The 12,502-nt window shown below is 40.3% G+C and overlaps 2 protein-coding genes across 2 annotated transcripts; both read left to right on the plus strand.

Moving 5' to 3' along the window:
* The first annotated feature begins 3,779 nt into the window (after positions 1–3,779).
* Positions 3,780–5,228, plus strand: LOC110805113 (uncharacterized). The gene has a single exon (XM_022010733.2). The coding sequence runs from the start codon at positions 3,780–3,782 to the stop codon at positions 5,226–5,228; it is 1,449 nt and encodes a 482-aa protein (XP_021866425.2).
* Positions 5,229–5,911: 683 nt separating this feature from the next.
* LOC130466724 (uncharacterized) lies at positions 5,912–11,053 on the plus strand. The gene is made up of 2 exons (XM_056835340.1): positions 5,912–5,949; positions 10,612–11,053. Exons 1-2 carry the CDS (start codon positions 5,912–5,914, stop codon positions 11,051–11,053), a joined length of 480 nt encoding a protein of 159 aa, XP_056691318.1.
* The last annotated feature ends 1,449 nt before the right edge of the window (positions 11,054–12,502 follow it).

Here is a 12,502-nt window from a genome sequence, read left to right on the forward strand (position 1 = left end):
GGCAACCTGTTCCTAACCCTTACGGGCTTTTCCCTCTAAGATTACACTTTTCGTAATTAGTATTTAAATAAGGTCCAAACACCTAATACAAAGTATCACAGGAAAACGTTACAGACCAACACTATCACTTTATTTCATATCTTAATCAATAACAGAACTCAGAGCAAAATGTACCATAACACAAAGATATGTCGAATTTTTTTTTTTACTAACGGCACTTAAAGAAGATGGACATTCAAAATTACCTTGAACCCGAGCAATTTCTAAAGGTACGAAATCTTCGGAATAGTCATCTAGTAGTCCCCGTCTACAATTAAATAACAAGATATCCTAAATTAGTCATTTCATTAGGATCAAAGTTAGTGATAGCCTAGTTTCGAAGTCTGTTTAGTCAACCAAATAGATTATTAAAACTTGTCTAAACAAATCGTTTAAAAGAAACAATAATAATAGTGTCATACACTTTGAATAGCTGAAATAACATTAGAGTAGAATAAAACAGCAATATGTAAAACAAAGCTTTTTTTTTATAAAAAAAGGGAAAAGTCAGAGTTAGCTTCTCTTTTATTTTTCTATAAAACACAAACACTTTAGGCTTTATTTGGTTGGGAGGAATTGGAAGGAAAAGAAAAGAAAGGAAAGGTCAAATAAAGTTTCCTGTATTTGGTACAAATAATTATACGGGAAGTGGAAGGAAAGGAAGGGAATTGGAAGGAAAGCTCCTTTATAAAATTTTCACTTTCATTTCCTCTCAAAATTGGAAGAATTTGGAAGGAAAGAGAAAATTAAAAGCTGTCATTTAGATTTCCTTTCTATTCTCTTCGTTTCTTTCCCTTAAACCAAACACAGGAAAATAAAATCTATTTCCCTTCCTTTCTTTTCCTTTCTTTTCCCTTCCTTTCTTTTCTCTTCCTTTCTTTTACTAATAATGAACCAAATAGGGCGTTAATGTCAAATTGTTTGAAACATGAATCCATGAAAAACTTTATCATAATAGATGATATTCTCTTTAACTCATTAAAACAAACTTTTATCTCAACAAGGAGATTAAATAACATGATTATGCAATATGAGAAAGAGAGCATCCAACTGAGGATGAAGGAACGAAGTACGTACGTACAGTAGTGGTTGGATTCAAACCACGGCGGAACGAAGACTCCAATTTTGAAGGTGATAGATGACGAATCAAGTTGTGTGATTATAAGTAAGGATTGAAGGAGAATGTACTTATGAAAAATATTGAATATTGAACATTGATCAGCTACGGCGAAGGAAAAGCGAATGGTAGAGTTGAGTTCTTTGAATACAGACGGCCAAGCAAGTTTTTTTTTTGTAGAATAGGGGTCTTTATAGTGGAGATAGGACTAGGGATTAATTAGAAGAGTTAAGGTTTAATTAGGAGAGTTAATTTCAGAAAATATATTAAATAAGACAGAAAATTTATTTAAAATCATTAAAACCTTTACTTTAGATTTAAAACTATTTTAAATTATCAAAAATAATTTATTATAAAATATCCGAAAATTCGGGGTATTACACAAATTCTTATTTACATGGGGTGTACGATTAATACTGTACACCAAAACTAAAGTTCACGTAAAATGCTTAAAAGTTACCCTTATATATGTAAAAGTTATCTATTTTTTAGAGATAAAAAATTTCAATTTAATAAAAAAATATTTCTTCAAAGTTACTAATAATGTATAAAATTAATCATTTAACCCTTTAAAATATTTATCTATCAACTTTTTTTATTAATTATATAAAAATTGGAGAAAACTGGGTAAAAGTTAGAGAAAATTGGATAAAAGTTATGTTGTTGTACAATACATTTATTGTACACCTTGTGCATGCAAGACCTTTTGAAAATTATACGATTCCGACCATTATTGACTAAACTGCAGAAAATCCTGCGAACATATAATTAAATAATCGCACGACTTTGCAATTAATTACATACAACGAAATTAATCACCCCTTTAATTCATTGCAAATTTATAAAATTTAACCATGTTAACTATAATTGATTATGGAATTAATTAGAGGTTCGTGATACCACTGTTAGGTTATGACAAATATAAAACATATATTTCATGCGGAAAAACCATAAAGCCAGGAATCCAAATTAATTTTCACATAGCCAATTAACATAATTTAGGATACATACATGTGACGCATGACTTCCCTAGCTGCTCCCGAACCGAACAAGAACAAGTTTAGGACTCCAAATGTCGCCCCTCCGTAGATAGTCCACAGCACGTTCGGATCCGCCTTAGATTCAATTAACTAGAATATTATCTAAGGTTTTATGTTATTCGAAAGCTTAATTATATTTTTGGCAAATTATTAAGTTATTCTTTAAACTTAAACTATATGAATACTTGTTGATTGTGTTGTATAAATTGTGATTATGAATCACCTATTTATAGGGAGGAAATATCGGACTTAGATTTCCACTAGGATTCAATTTACTAATTCAATTAGAATTCTAGTTAAATTAATCTATTAGAATTTAATGCTTAATCAAACATATAATTCTTGTGGATTTAGGAAAACAATTAATCGAACAATCCTAAGCAACTAAGGATTCGTAGCATTGCACAAAGCACACACACGCAGCCCACAAGGCCATGGTGCGCGGCTCGGCCCAAGCAGGCTGGCAGCACGCGGCCCATCGTGGGCGCTGCTGCTGGCCTTGCTCGCTTGCTCGGCTGGGCCTGCCTTGCTTGGTGCGCGGCTGGGCCTGCCTTGCTCGGCTAGGCCTTCCTTGCTCGGCTGGGCCTGCTGCCCTTACTGCTCGTTGTGCGGGCTTCGCTAGGCGCGGGCCTGGCTTCGTGCTAGGCCTTGCGTCTAGCAAGCTCGTTCGACGATTATGTTGTACGTCGCGCTTCCGATTCGTTTTCCGTTTCGGGAATTCATTTCCGATTCGAACAATATTTAATATTTCCGATTCCGGAATTTATTTCCGGTTCGAACAAATATTTAATATTTTCGATTCCGGAATTTATTTCCGATTCCGGCAATATTTCCGTTTCCGGCAATATTTTCTGATTCCGGCAATATTTATATTTCCAATAATATTTTCCGATGCGTACCATGTTTCCATTTCCGGCAACATCTACGACTTGGATAATATTTATATTTCCGTTACGATCCATATTTCCGTTTCCGGCAATATCAACGTTTCCGGAGTATTCATATTTTGCCTTTTGACGATTTCAGCTCCCACTTGAACCGAGATCCGTCGAATCCGAATATTCATAATTAGAGTATTTAATTCACTTAAATACTTGATCTGTTCACGTACTATTTGTGTGACCATACGGGTTCAGTCAAGAGTAAGTTGTGGATTAATATTATTAATTCCACTTGAACTGAAGCGGCCTCTAGCTAGGCATTCAGCTCACTTGATCTCACTGAATTAGTAACTTGCATAATTAATACTGAACCGCATTTATTAGACTTAGCATTGAATGCATACTTGGACCAAGGGCATTATTTCCTTCAGTGAGCACTCCCTTCTATGAGGCCATAATGAACGCTCTGAAAGAGCCTAAAGTCAAAACTCCTACCATTGAAGCTTATGACGGTACTACAGACCAGACATGCACCTAGTTGCATACCGTCACCACATGTATGTTCAAGGAACCAATGAAGCCACTTGGTGCAAATACTTCCCAGCTACCCTTAAAGGAGTAGCGTCCAAATGGTTTGAACGGTTGCCCCCATGATCAATTTCTTCCTTCAACGAGCTGCAAACCTTGTTTCCCACCAGGTTCATGGCATACAAGGAAGAAAGGAAAACAAGCATGCACTTGGGACGCATTCAACAAGGGAAAGATGAGTCTTTACGAAGCTATGTTAAACGCTTCAATCTGGAAGCCGGACAGATACCAGATCTGCCCGATGGCGTCTCCTTTGATAATTTTATCAGAGGCTTGAAGAAGGGATCATTCAAGTTTGACTTAGTTAAGAAAAGTGTGAGAACGATGGCAGAAGTCTTGGACGAGGCCGAAGCCTTTATTCATGCAACAGAGATATGCAGTGCGTCCAGAGATGGGAAGGCTGGAGAGGCCACAGACTCCTCGGGGAAAAAAGAGAAGATGGACAGGAAAGTCCCACGAGTTAATGGTACTTGGGCTCTTTCGAAAGAGCATGATACCAATTCTCCCGGACAAAAGAGAGGACGGCTGCAAGAGAGAGAATATTTTGAATACAATACAGACCTTCTCACAATCCTAGTGGACGTAGGGACCAGGTTCGACCTTGAACGGCCCTTTCCAATGAAGTCTCCTGCTGAGAGTCGAGATCCTAAGCTGTATTGCCAGTTCCACGAAGATATAGGTCATGACACCAAGGATTGCAGAAGCCTGAAGAAAGCCCTGGATGGCCTAGCTTCCAAGGGGCACCTGAAGAACTATCTCCAAAGAAGCACCCACAGCACGGGAAAAAACCAGTACAAGAAAAACAAGTCACCTGTCTCAGCCACAGAAGGAAATCACAGCGAAGGGGGATTTGTAGCCGTCATATCAGGAGGACCAGCTGCTGGAGGACCCACCATGAGGGGACATAAAGATTATGCCCACCGTCTAGGTCAAGTAATGTTATCAGGGAAGTCACCAGTGGATCCATTCCCTCGGATAGAAATATGTGAATCAGATGGAGGACGTGTAGCCACTCCGCATGACGACCCTCTTGTGGTCGAGATCAAAATCTCCAACATGAGAGTAAAGCGCATCCTGATAGATACAGGAAGTTCATCTGATATAATGAGCATGAAGTGCCTAAGCCGTCTAGCTCACGACCCTAAGACCATCGGGAGCATCCACTACCCTATCATTGGCTTTGGAGGAAGCATCATACACCTGGTGGGCGTCATCACCTTACCAGTATGGATAGGAGGACGTAATGATGGACGAAAGATGGGTGTGGACTTCTTAATCTTCAAAGATTTGACGGCTTACAATGTCATTTTGGGACGTCCCACTCTGAACAAGATAAAAGCAGTGGTCGTCACCCATCTCATGCTCATGAAGTATGTGTGTGACGATGGAGCAATCGGGACTATACATGGAGATCAACAGCAAGCCAAAGACTGCTACCTCACAACTCTTAACCCCTCAGCATGGAGGAAGGACCCGGCCAGGATCAAAGGCAATAGAAAGTATGAAGAAGAGCCACCAACAGCTAGCGAGAGTATCCCAGTTAAGATGAAGAAAAGTGGCTAAGGAATATAATTTCAATAGACTAGTCAGGGTACTTTATGTAAGAGCCTACAAAACGGCCTAAAAATTATGTAAGAGCCAAACGGCCTGTAATGTGCGCCTACAAAACGGCCAATCTATTTTTGTTGCTTAGCTAAATGTGAACTCTATGATAATATTCTTCCTATCAAAACTCTGATACTCTCATTATCATTACGGCCTAACAAGCCACACATCGCACAAAGAACTCAAAATCATGATATAAAGACGTAAAAACGCAAATAATTGACACAATAAAAGTAGTCACTCAATATCGACGCCTTCTCATTTGATGGCGTCACAAATGACTAATCGGACGACGGCCTGAGAAGTGGCCTAGATTAATTAGCCATAATAAGACGTAAAAACGCAAAAAAAAATGACTCAATAAAAGTAGTCATTCAATATTGACGCCTTCTCATTTTATGGCGTCACAAAAGACTAATCGGTTGACGGCCTGAGGAGTTGCCTAGATTAGCGCCCCAAATTAGGCTGATCACCTAAAACACTGGGGTAACCGTCCACAATTGGGCAAAGAAAAACTTGTTCCTGAAAAAGTCAGTACAAAACTGAGATGGAATAAAAACATACGTGCACAGAAGGCACAAACATTCATACATGCGCACAAGGCGCAACAAACCCAAATGAAAGAATGCCCGAAGGCATCAATGTTATTACAAGCGCTTACGGCGTCACAGAAACCAGAGTAAAATAAAAATAACTTAAGGACAAGGGGCCTTCGAGCTACCATCCTGGACGTCTTGATCTTCTGGGGAGTTCACCTGTTAGGTTATGATACATATGACAATACATAAATCATGCGGAAAAACCATAAAGCCAGGAAAGCATATTATTTACACATAATCATTTAGCATAGTATAGATGCATACACTTTGTAGCGTGCCTTCCCTAGCTGCGCCCGAACCGAACAAGAACAAGTCTTTTAGGACTCCAAGTGTCGTCCCTCCGTAGATAGTCCACAGTACGTCCGAATCCGCCTCAAGATTGACCAACTAGAATCGCCCTTAAGGTGCTTAGGAATTTTCGGCTATTGTTGTGCAAGAGTGTGGCTGAATTTTCTTTCAAAAGCTTACCCTTTGAATACTTCAATTGTGCCCATAAATTATGACCCTAGGCCCTTATTTATAGAGGTTTGGAAAGGGAATTGAAATCCTAGTAGGATACGATTTAATTAAACTTAGAATCCTACAAGGACTCTATTTAATTAAATAATCCTAATAGGAATAGGAATTTAATCACACACCAAAAACCTAATAGATTTAGGAATTGTGCATGGACGCAAACACACACGCACGGAGCCACGAGGGCGCCCGCACGCGGGCGCTCGGCCCACGCAGCCCACGCTGGGCAGCCTTGCCTTGGCGCGCTGGGCCTGCCTTGCGGTGGGCCTGGCGCTGCCTTCGGCTGGGCGTGCGCGCGTCCTTGCTTGCTGGGCGATGGCCTGGCTTCGTGCTGGGCCTTCGTCCGGCAGGCCTCGTCCAATGCTTATTCGTACGATACGCTTCCGATTAAATTCCCGGTTCCGGAATTCATTTCCGATACGAACAATATTTAATATTTCCGATTCCGGAATTAATTTCCGTTTCGAACAAATATTTAATATTTCCGTTTCCGGAATTATTTTCCGATTCCGATAATATTTCCGATTCTGACAATATTTCCGTTTCCGGCAATATTTCTGATTCCGGCAATATTTCCATTTCCGATAATATTTTCCGATACGTACCATATTTCCGTTTCCGGCAACATCTACGACTTGGATAATATTTATATTTTCGATACGATCCATATTTCCGTTTCCGGCAAATATCATCGTTTCCGGAGTATTCATTTCTTGCTTGTGACGATCTCAGCTCCCACTGAAACCAAGATTCGTCGATTCCGAATATCCATAGATAGAGTATTTAATGCCATTAAATACTTGATCCGTTTACGTACTATTTGTGTGACCCTACGGGTTCAGTCAAGAGTAAGCTGTGGATTAATATAATTAATTCCACTTGAACTGAAGCGGCCTCTAGCTAGGCATTCAGCTCACTTGATCTCACTGAATTATTAACTTGTTAATTAATACTGAACCGCATTTATTAGACTTAACATTGAATGCATACTTGGACCAAGGGCATTATTTCCTTCAGTCTCCCACTTGTCCTTAGGGACAAGTGTGCATTTCCTAATTCCTTTGTCGCTCGATGCTTGCTCTTGAACATAAGGTAAGAGTTGTCATCCTTATTATGTCCAGAGGTGTTTCTCGGTTTCAGAGTTCAACTGATCAAATAAACAGATAATCATAGTCTATGATTCATCCGAGCACGGCCATGCATTTCACAGTTTCTAGCTCTCCGAGTGGCCTTGTACAACTTTTAAGCATCTCATCCCGATTTATGGGAGGACAATCCCAATCTTGCGATCTTGAGATTAGACTTCGTTTGATAGGTGATTACCTGAGCGTTGCCTTTATAGCCTCCTTTTACGGTGCGACGGTTGGTCAACGTCAAAGCAACCAGTTCTCAAACAAGTAATCTCAAATCACTCTGGTATTGAGGATTTAGTGTCTAATAATTTTAATGAAATTTACTTATGACAGATTTTCATCTCTTACAGTAAAGTTTCATAGGTCTGTCCGATACTAGTCTTCCCAAAGTAAGTATCTATGCAAATGATTATGACATTGCCATGTCCACATAGTTCAAGAAACAGAACTACTAGTCATCTTGCATTCTAGTCGTCTAACGTTTTCTATGCGTCCAATTTTATAGAAAACTCCGACCAGGGACCATTTTCAACTTTTGACATTCAAGTTCACTTGATAGACATTTCTTAGTCACAGGACTGGTCCTGACAGTCTATCTTGAATATATCGTCAAATTGAAGGGACTCATCATTTAATAAACCACAATTAAATGGAAAAATGAATTCTATTCATTTATTGTGAATGATTAACCAATAATGTTTTACAAAGATTTAAACTCTAAAACTTTAAAACATTAAATAAGGACATCAAAGCCATTCTCCAATATGCTTGATTCCCATGGCTGCAGTGTGCGAGTTGTGCTTTGCCTGCGGCAGAGGTTTAGTCAATGGATCTGATATGTTGTCATCAGTTCCAATCTTGCTTATCTCGACTTCTTTTCTTTCAACGAACTCTCGTAGAAGGTGAAATCTACGAAGTACATGCTTGACTCTTTGGTGGTGTCTAGGCTCTTTTGCCTGTGCAATAGCTCCGTTGTTATCACAATACAGGGCTATTGGTCCTTTAATGGAGGGGACTACACCTAGTTCACCTATGAACTTCCTTAGCCATATAGCTTCCTTTGCTGCTTCATGTGCAGCAATGTACTCCGCTTCAGTTGTAGAATCCGCAATGGTGCTTTGCTTAGCACTTTTCCAGCTTACTGCACCTCCGTTGAGGCAGAAGACAAACCCAGACTGTGATCTGAAATCATCTTTGTCGGTTTGGAAACTTGCGTCCGTATAGCCTTTAACAATTAATTCATCATCTCCACCATAGACCAGGAAGTCATCTTTGTGCGTTTTCAGGTACTTCAGAATATTCTTGGCAGCAGTCCAATGTGCCTCTCCTGGGTCTGACTGGTATCTGCTCGTAGCACTGAGTGCGTACGCAACATCCGGGCGTGTACATATCATAGCATACATTATTGAACCAATCAATGATGCATATGGAATCCCATGCATTCGTCTACGCTCATCAAGTGTTTTTGGGCACTGAGTCTTGCTTAGAGTTATTCCATGAGACATGGGTAGGTAGCCTCGCTTGGAGTCTGCCATCTTGAACCTATCAAGCACCTTATTGATATAAGTGCTTTGACTAAGTCCAATCATCTTTTTAGATCTATCTCTGTAAATCTTGATGCCCAATATGTACTGTGCTTCTCCTAGATCCTTCATCGAAAAACATTTCCCAAGCCAAATCTTGACAGAGTTCAACATAGGAATGTCATTTCCGATAAGTAATATGTCGTCGACATATAATACTAGGAAAGAAATTTTGCTCCCACTGACCTTCTTGTATACACAAGATTCGTCTGCGTTCTTGATGAAACCAAAGTCACTGACTGCTTCATCGAAACGTATATTCCAGCTCCTGGATGCCTGCTTCAATCCGTAGATTTATTTCTTTAGCTTGCATACCTTTTTAGCATTCTTTGGATCCTCAAAACCTTCAGGCTGTGTCATGAACACAGTTTCTGTTAAAACGCCGTTTAAGAAAGCGGTTTTGACATCCATCTGCCATACTTCGTAATCGTAATATGCAGCGATTGCTAACATTATCCGAGTAGACTTTAGCATTGCAACTGGTGAAAAGGTTTCATCGTAATCCACACCGTGGACTTGCCTTTAACCTTTTGCAACCAATCTAGCTTTGAAAACTTCAAGTTTCCCATCCTTGTCCTTTTTCAGTTTGAAAACCCATTTGCTTCCAATGGCTTGGTAGCCATCTGGCAAATCGACTAAATCCCATACTTGGTTTTCAGACATGGAGTCTAATTCAGATTGCATGGCTTCTTGCCATTGCTTGGAGCTAGGGCTCGTCATAGCTTGTTTGTAAGTCGCAGGTTCATCACTTTCAAGTAATAGAACGTCATAGCTCTCGTTTGTCAAAATACCTAAGTACCTTTCCGGTTGAGATCTATATCTTTGCGATCTACGCGGGGTAACATTTCTAGATTGACCATGATTCTCACCAGATTCTTCTAAAGATCCCTGAGTTTCATCCTGAATGTCATCTTGAGCATTCTCTAGAATTTGTTGTTCGACTTGAATTTCTTCGAGGTCTACTTTTCTCCCACTTGTCATTTTGGAAATGTGATATTTCTCCAAAAAGACACCATCTCGAGCAACAAACACCTTGTTCTCAGATGTATTGTAGAAGTAATAGCCCACAAGGATACATTTGTCAGATTTTGGATGAAGTTTGTCTTAAATTAATCGTTTGACGTATACTTCACATCCCCAAATCTTAAGAAAAGACACATTTGGAGGCTTTCCAAACCATAACTCATACGGAGTCTTTTCGACAGCTTTAGACGGAGCTCTATTTATAGTGAGTGCAGCTGTATTTAGTGCATGTCCCCAAAATTCTACTGGAAGTTCGGCCTGACCCATCAATGACCTGACCATGTCTAGCAAGGTTCTGTTCCTCCGTTCCGACACACCATTCCATTGTGGTGTTCTAGGAGGAGTCAATTCTGACAGAATTCCACATTCTTTCAGATGGTCATTAAATTCATAGCTCAGATATTCACCGCCTCTATCAGACCGCAATGCCTTAATCTTCTTGCCTAATTGATTCTCTACTTCACTCTGAAATTCCTTGAATTTGTAGCCTGAAGAAAGACCTGGATGGCCTAGCTTCCAAGGGGCACCTGAAGAACTATCTCCAAAGAAGCACCCACAGCACGGGAAAAAACCAGTACAAGAAAAACAAGTCACCTGTCTCAGCCACAGAAGGAAATCATAGCGAAGGGGGATTTGTAGCCGTCATATCAGGAGGACCAGCTGCTGGAGGATCCACCATGAGGGGACATAAAGATTATGCCCACCGTCTAGGTCAAGTAATGTTATCAGGGAAGTCACCAGTGGATCCATTCCCTCGGATAGAAATATGTGAATCAGATGGAGGACGTGTAGCCACTCCGCATGACGACCCTCTTGTGGTCGAGATCAAAATCTCCAACATGAGAGTAAAGCGCATCCTGATAGATACAGGAAGTTCATCTGATATAATGAGCATGAAGTGCCTAAGCCATCTAGCTCACGACCCTTAGACCATCGGGAGCATCCACTACCCTATCATTGGCTTTGGAGGAAGCATCATACACCTGGTTGGCGTCATCACCTTACCAGTATGGATAGGAGGACGTAATGATGGACGAAAGATGGGTGTGGACTTCTTAATCTTCAAAGACTTGACGGCTTACAATGTCATTTTGGGACGTCCCACTCTGAACAAGATAAAAGCAGTGGTCGTCACCCATCTCATGCTCATGAATTATGTGTGTGACGATGGAGCAATCGGGACTATACATGGAGATCAACAGCAAGCCAAAGACTGCTACCTCACAACTCTTAACCCCTCAGCATGGAGGAAGGACCCTGCCAGGATCAAAGGCAATAGAAAGTATGAAGAAGAGCCACCAACAGCTAGCGAGAGTATCCCAGTTAAGATGAAGAAAAGTGGCTAAGGAATATAATTTCAATAGACTAGTCAGGGTACTTTATGTAAGAGCCTACAAAACGGCCTAAAAATTATGTAAGAGCCAAACGGCCTGTAATGTGCGCCTACAAAACGGCCAATCTATTTTTGTTGCTTAGCTAAATGTGAACTCTATGATAATATTCTTCCTATCAAAACTCTGATACTCTCATTATCATTACGGCCTAACAAGCCACACATCGCACAAAGAACTCAAAATCATGATATAAAGACGTAAAAACGCAAATAATTGACACAATAAAAGTAGTCACTCAATATCGACGCCTTCTCATTTGATGGCGTCACAAATGACTAATCGGACGACGGCCTGAGAAGTGGCCTAGATAATTAGCCATAATAAGACGTAAAAACGCAAAAAAAAAATGACTCAATAAAAGTAGTCATTCAATATTGACGCCTTCTCATTTTATGGCGTCACAAAAGACTAATCGGTTGACGGCCTGAGGAGTTGCCTAGATTAGCGCCCCAAATTAGGCTGATCACCTAAAACACTGGGGTAACCGTCCACAATTGGGCAAAGAAAAACTTGTTCCTGAAAAAGTCAGCACAAAACTGAGATGGAATAAAAACATACGTGCACAGAAGGCACAAACATTCATACATGCGCATAAGGCGCAACAAACCCAAATGAAAGAATGCCCGAAGGCATCAATGTTATTACAAGCGCTTACGGCGTCACAGAAACCAGAGTAAAATAAAAATAACTTAAGGACAAGGGGCCTTCGAGCTACCATCCTGGACGTCTTGATCTTCTGGGGAGTTCACCTGTTAGGTTATGATACATATGACAATACATAAATCATGCGGAAAAACCATAAAGCCAGGAAAGCATATTATTTACACATAATCATTTAGCATAGTATAGATGCATACACTTTGTAGCGTGCCTTCCCTAGCTGCGCCCGAACCGAACAAGAACAAGTCTTTTAGGACTCCAAGTGTCGTCCCTCCGTAGATAGTCCACAGTACGTCCGAATCCGCCTCAAGATTGACCAACTAG

Source organism: Spinacia oleracea, chromosome 2 (assembly GCF_020520425.1).
Source record: "Spinacia oleracea cultivar Varoflay chromosome 2, BTI_SOV_V1, whole genome shotgun sequence".
Taxonomy (NCBI): domain Eukaryota; kingdom Viridiplantae; phylum Streptophyta; class Magnoliopsida; order Caryophyllales; family Amaranthaceae; genus Spinacia; species Spinacia oleracea.

Coding starts and splice junctions, on each gene's coding strand:
- LOC110805113 (XM_022010733.2), top strand. CDS start 3,780: ATGGCATACAAGGAAGAAAGGAAAACAAGCATGCACTTGGGACGCATT.
- LOC130466724 (XM_056835340.1), top strand. CDS start 5,912: ATGTTATTACAAGCGCTTACGGCGTCACAGAAACCAGA. Junction 5,950..10,611: donor ACGGCGTCACAGAAACCAGA/GTAAAATAAAAA, acceptor TTGAATTTGTAG/CCTGAAGAAAGACCTGGATG.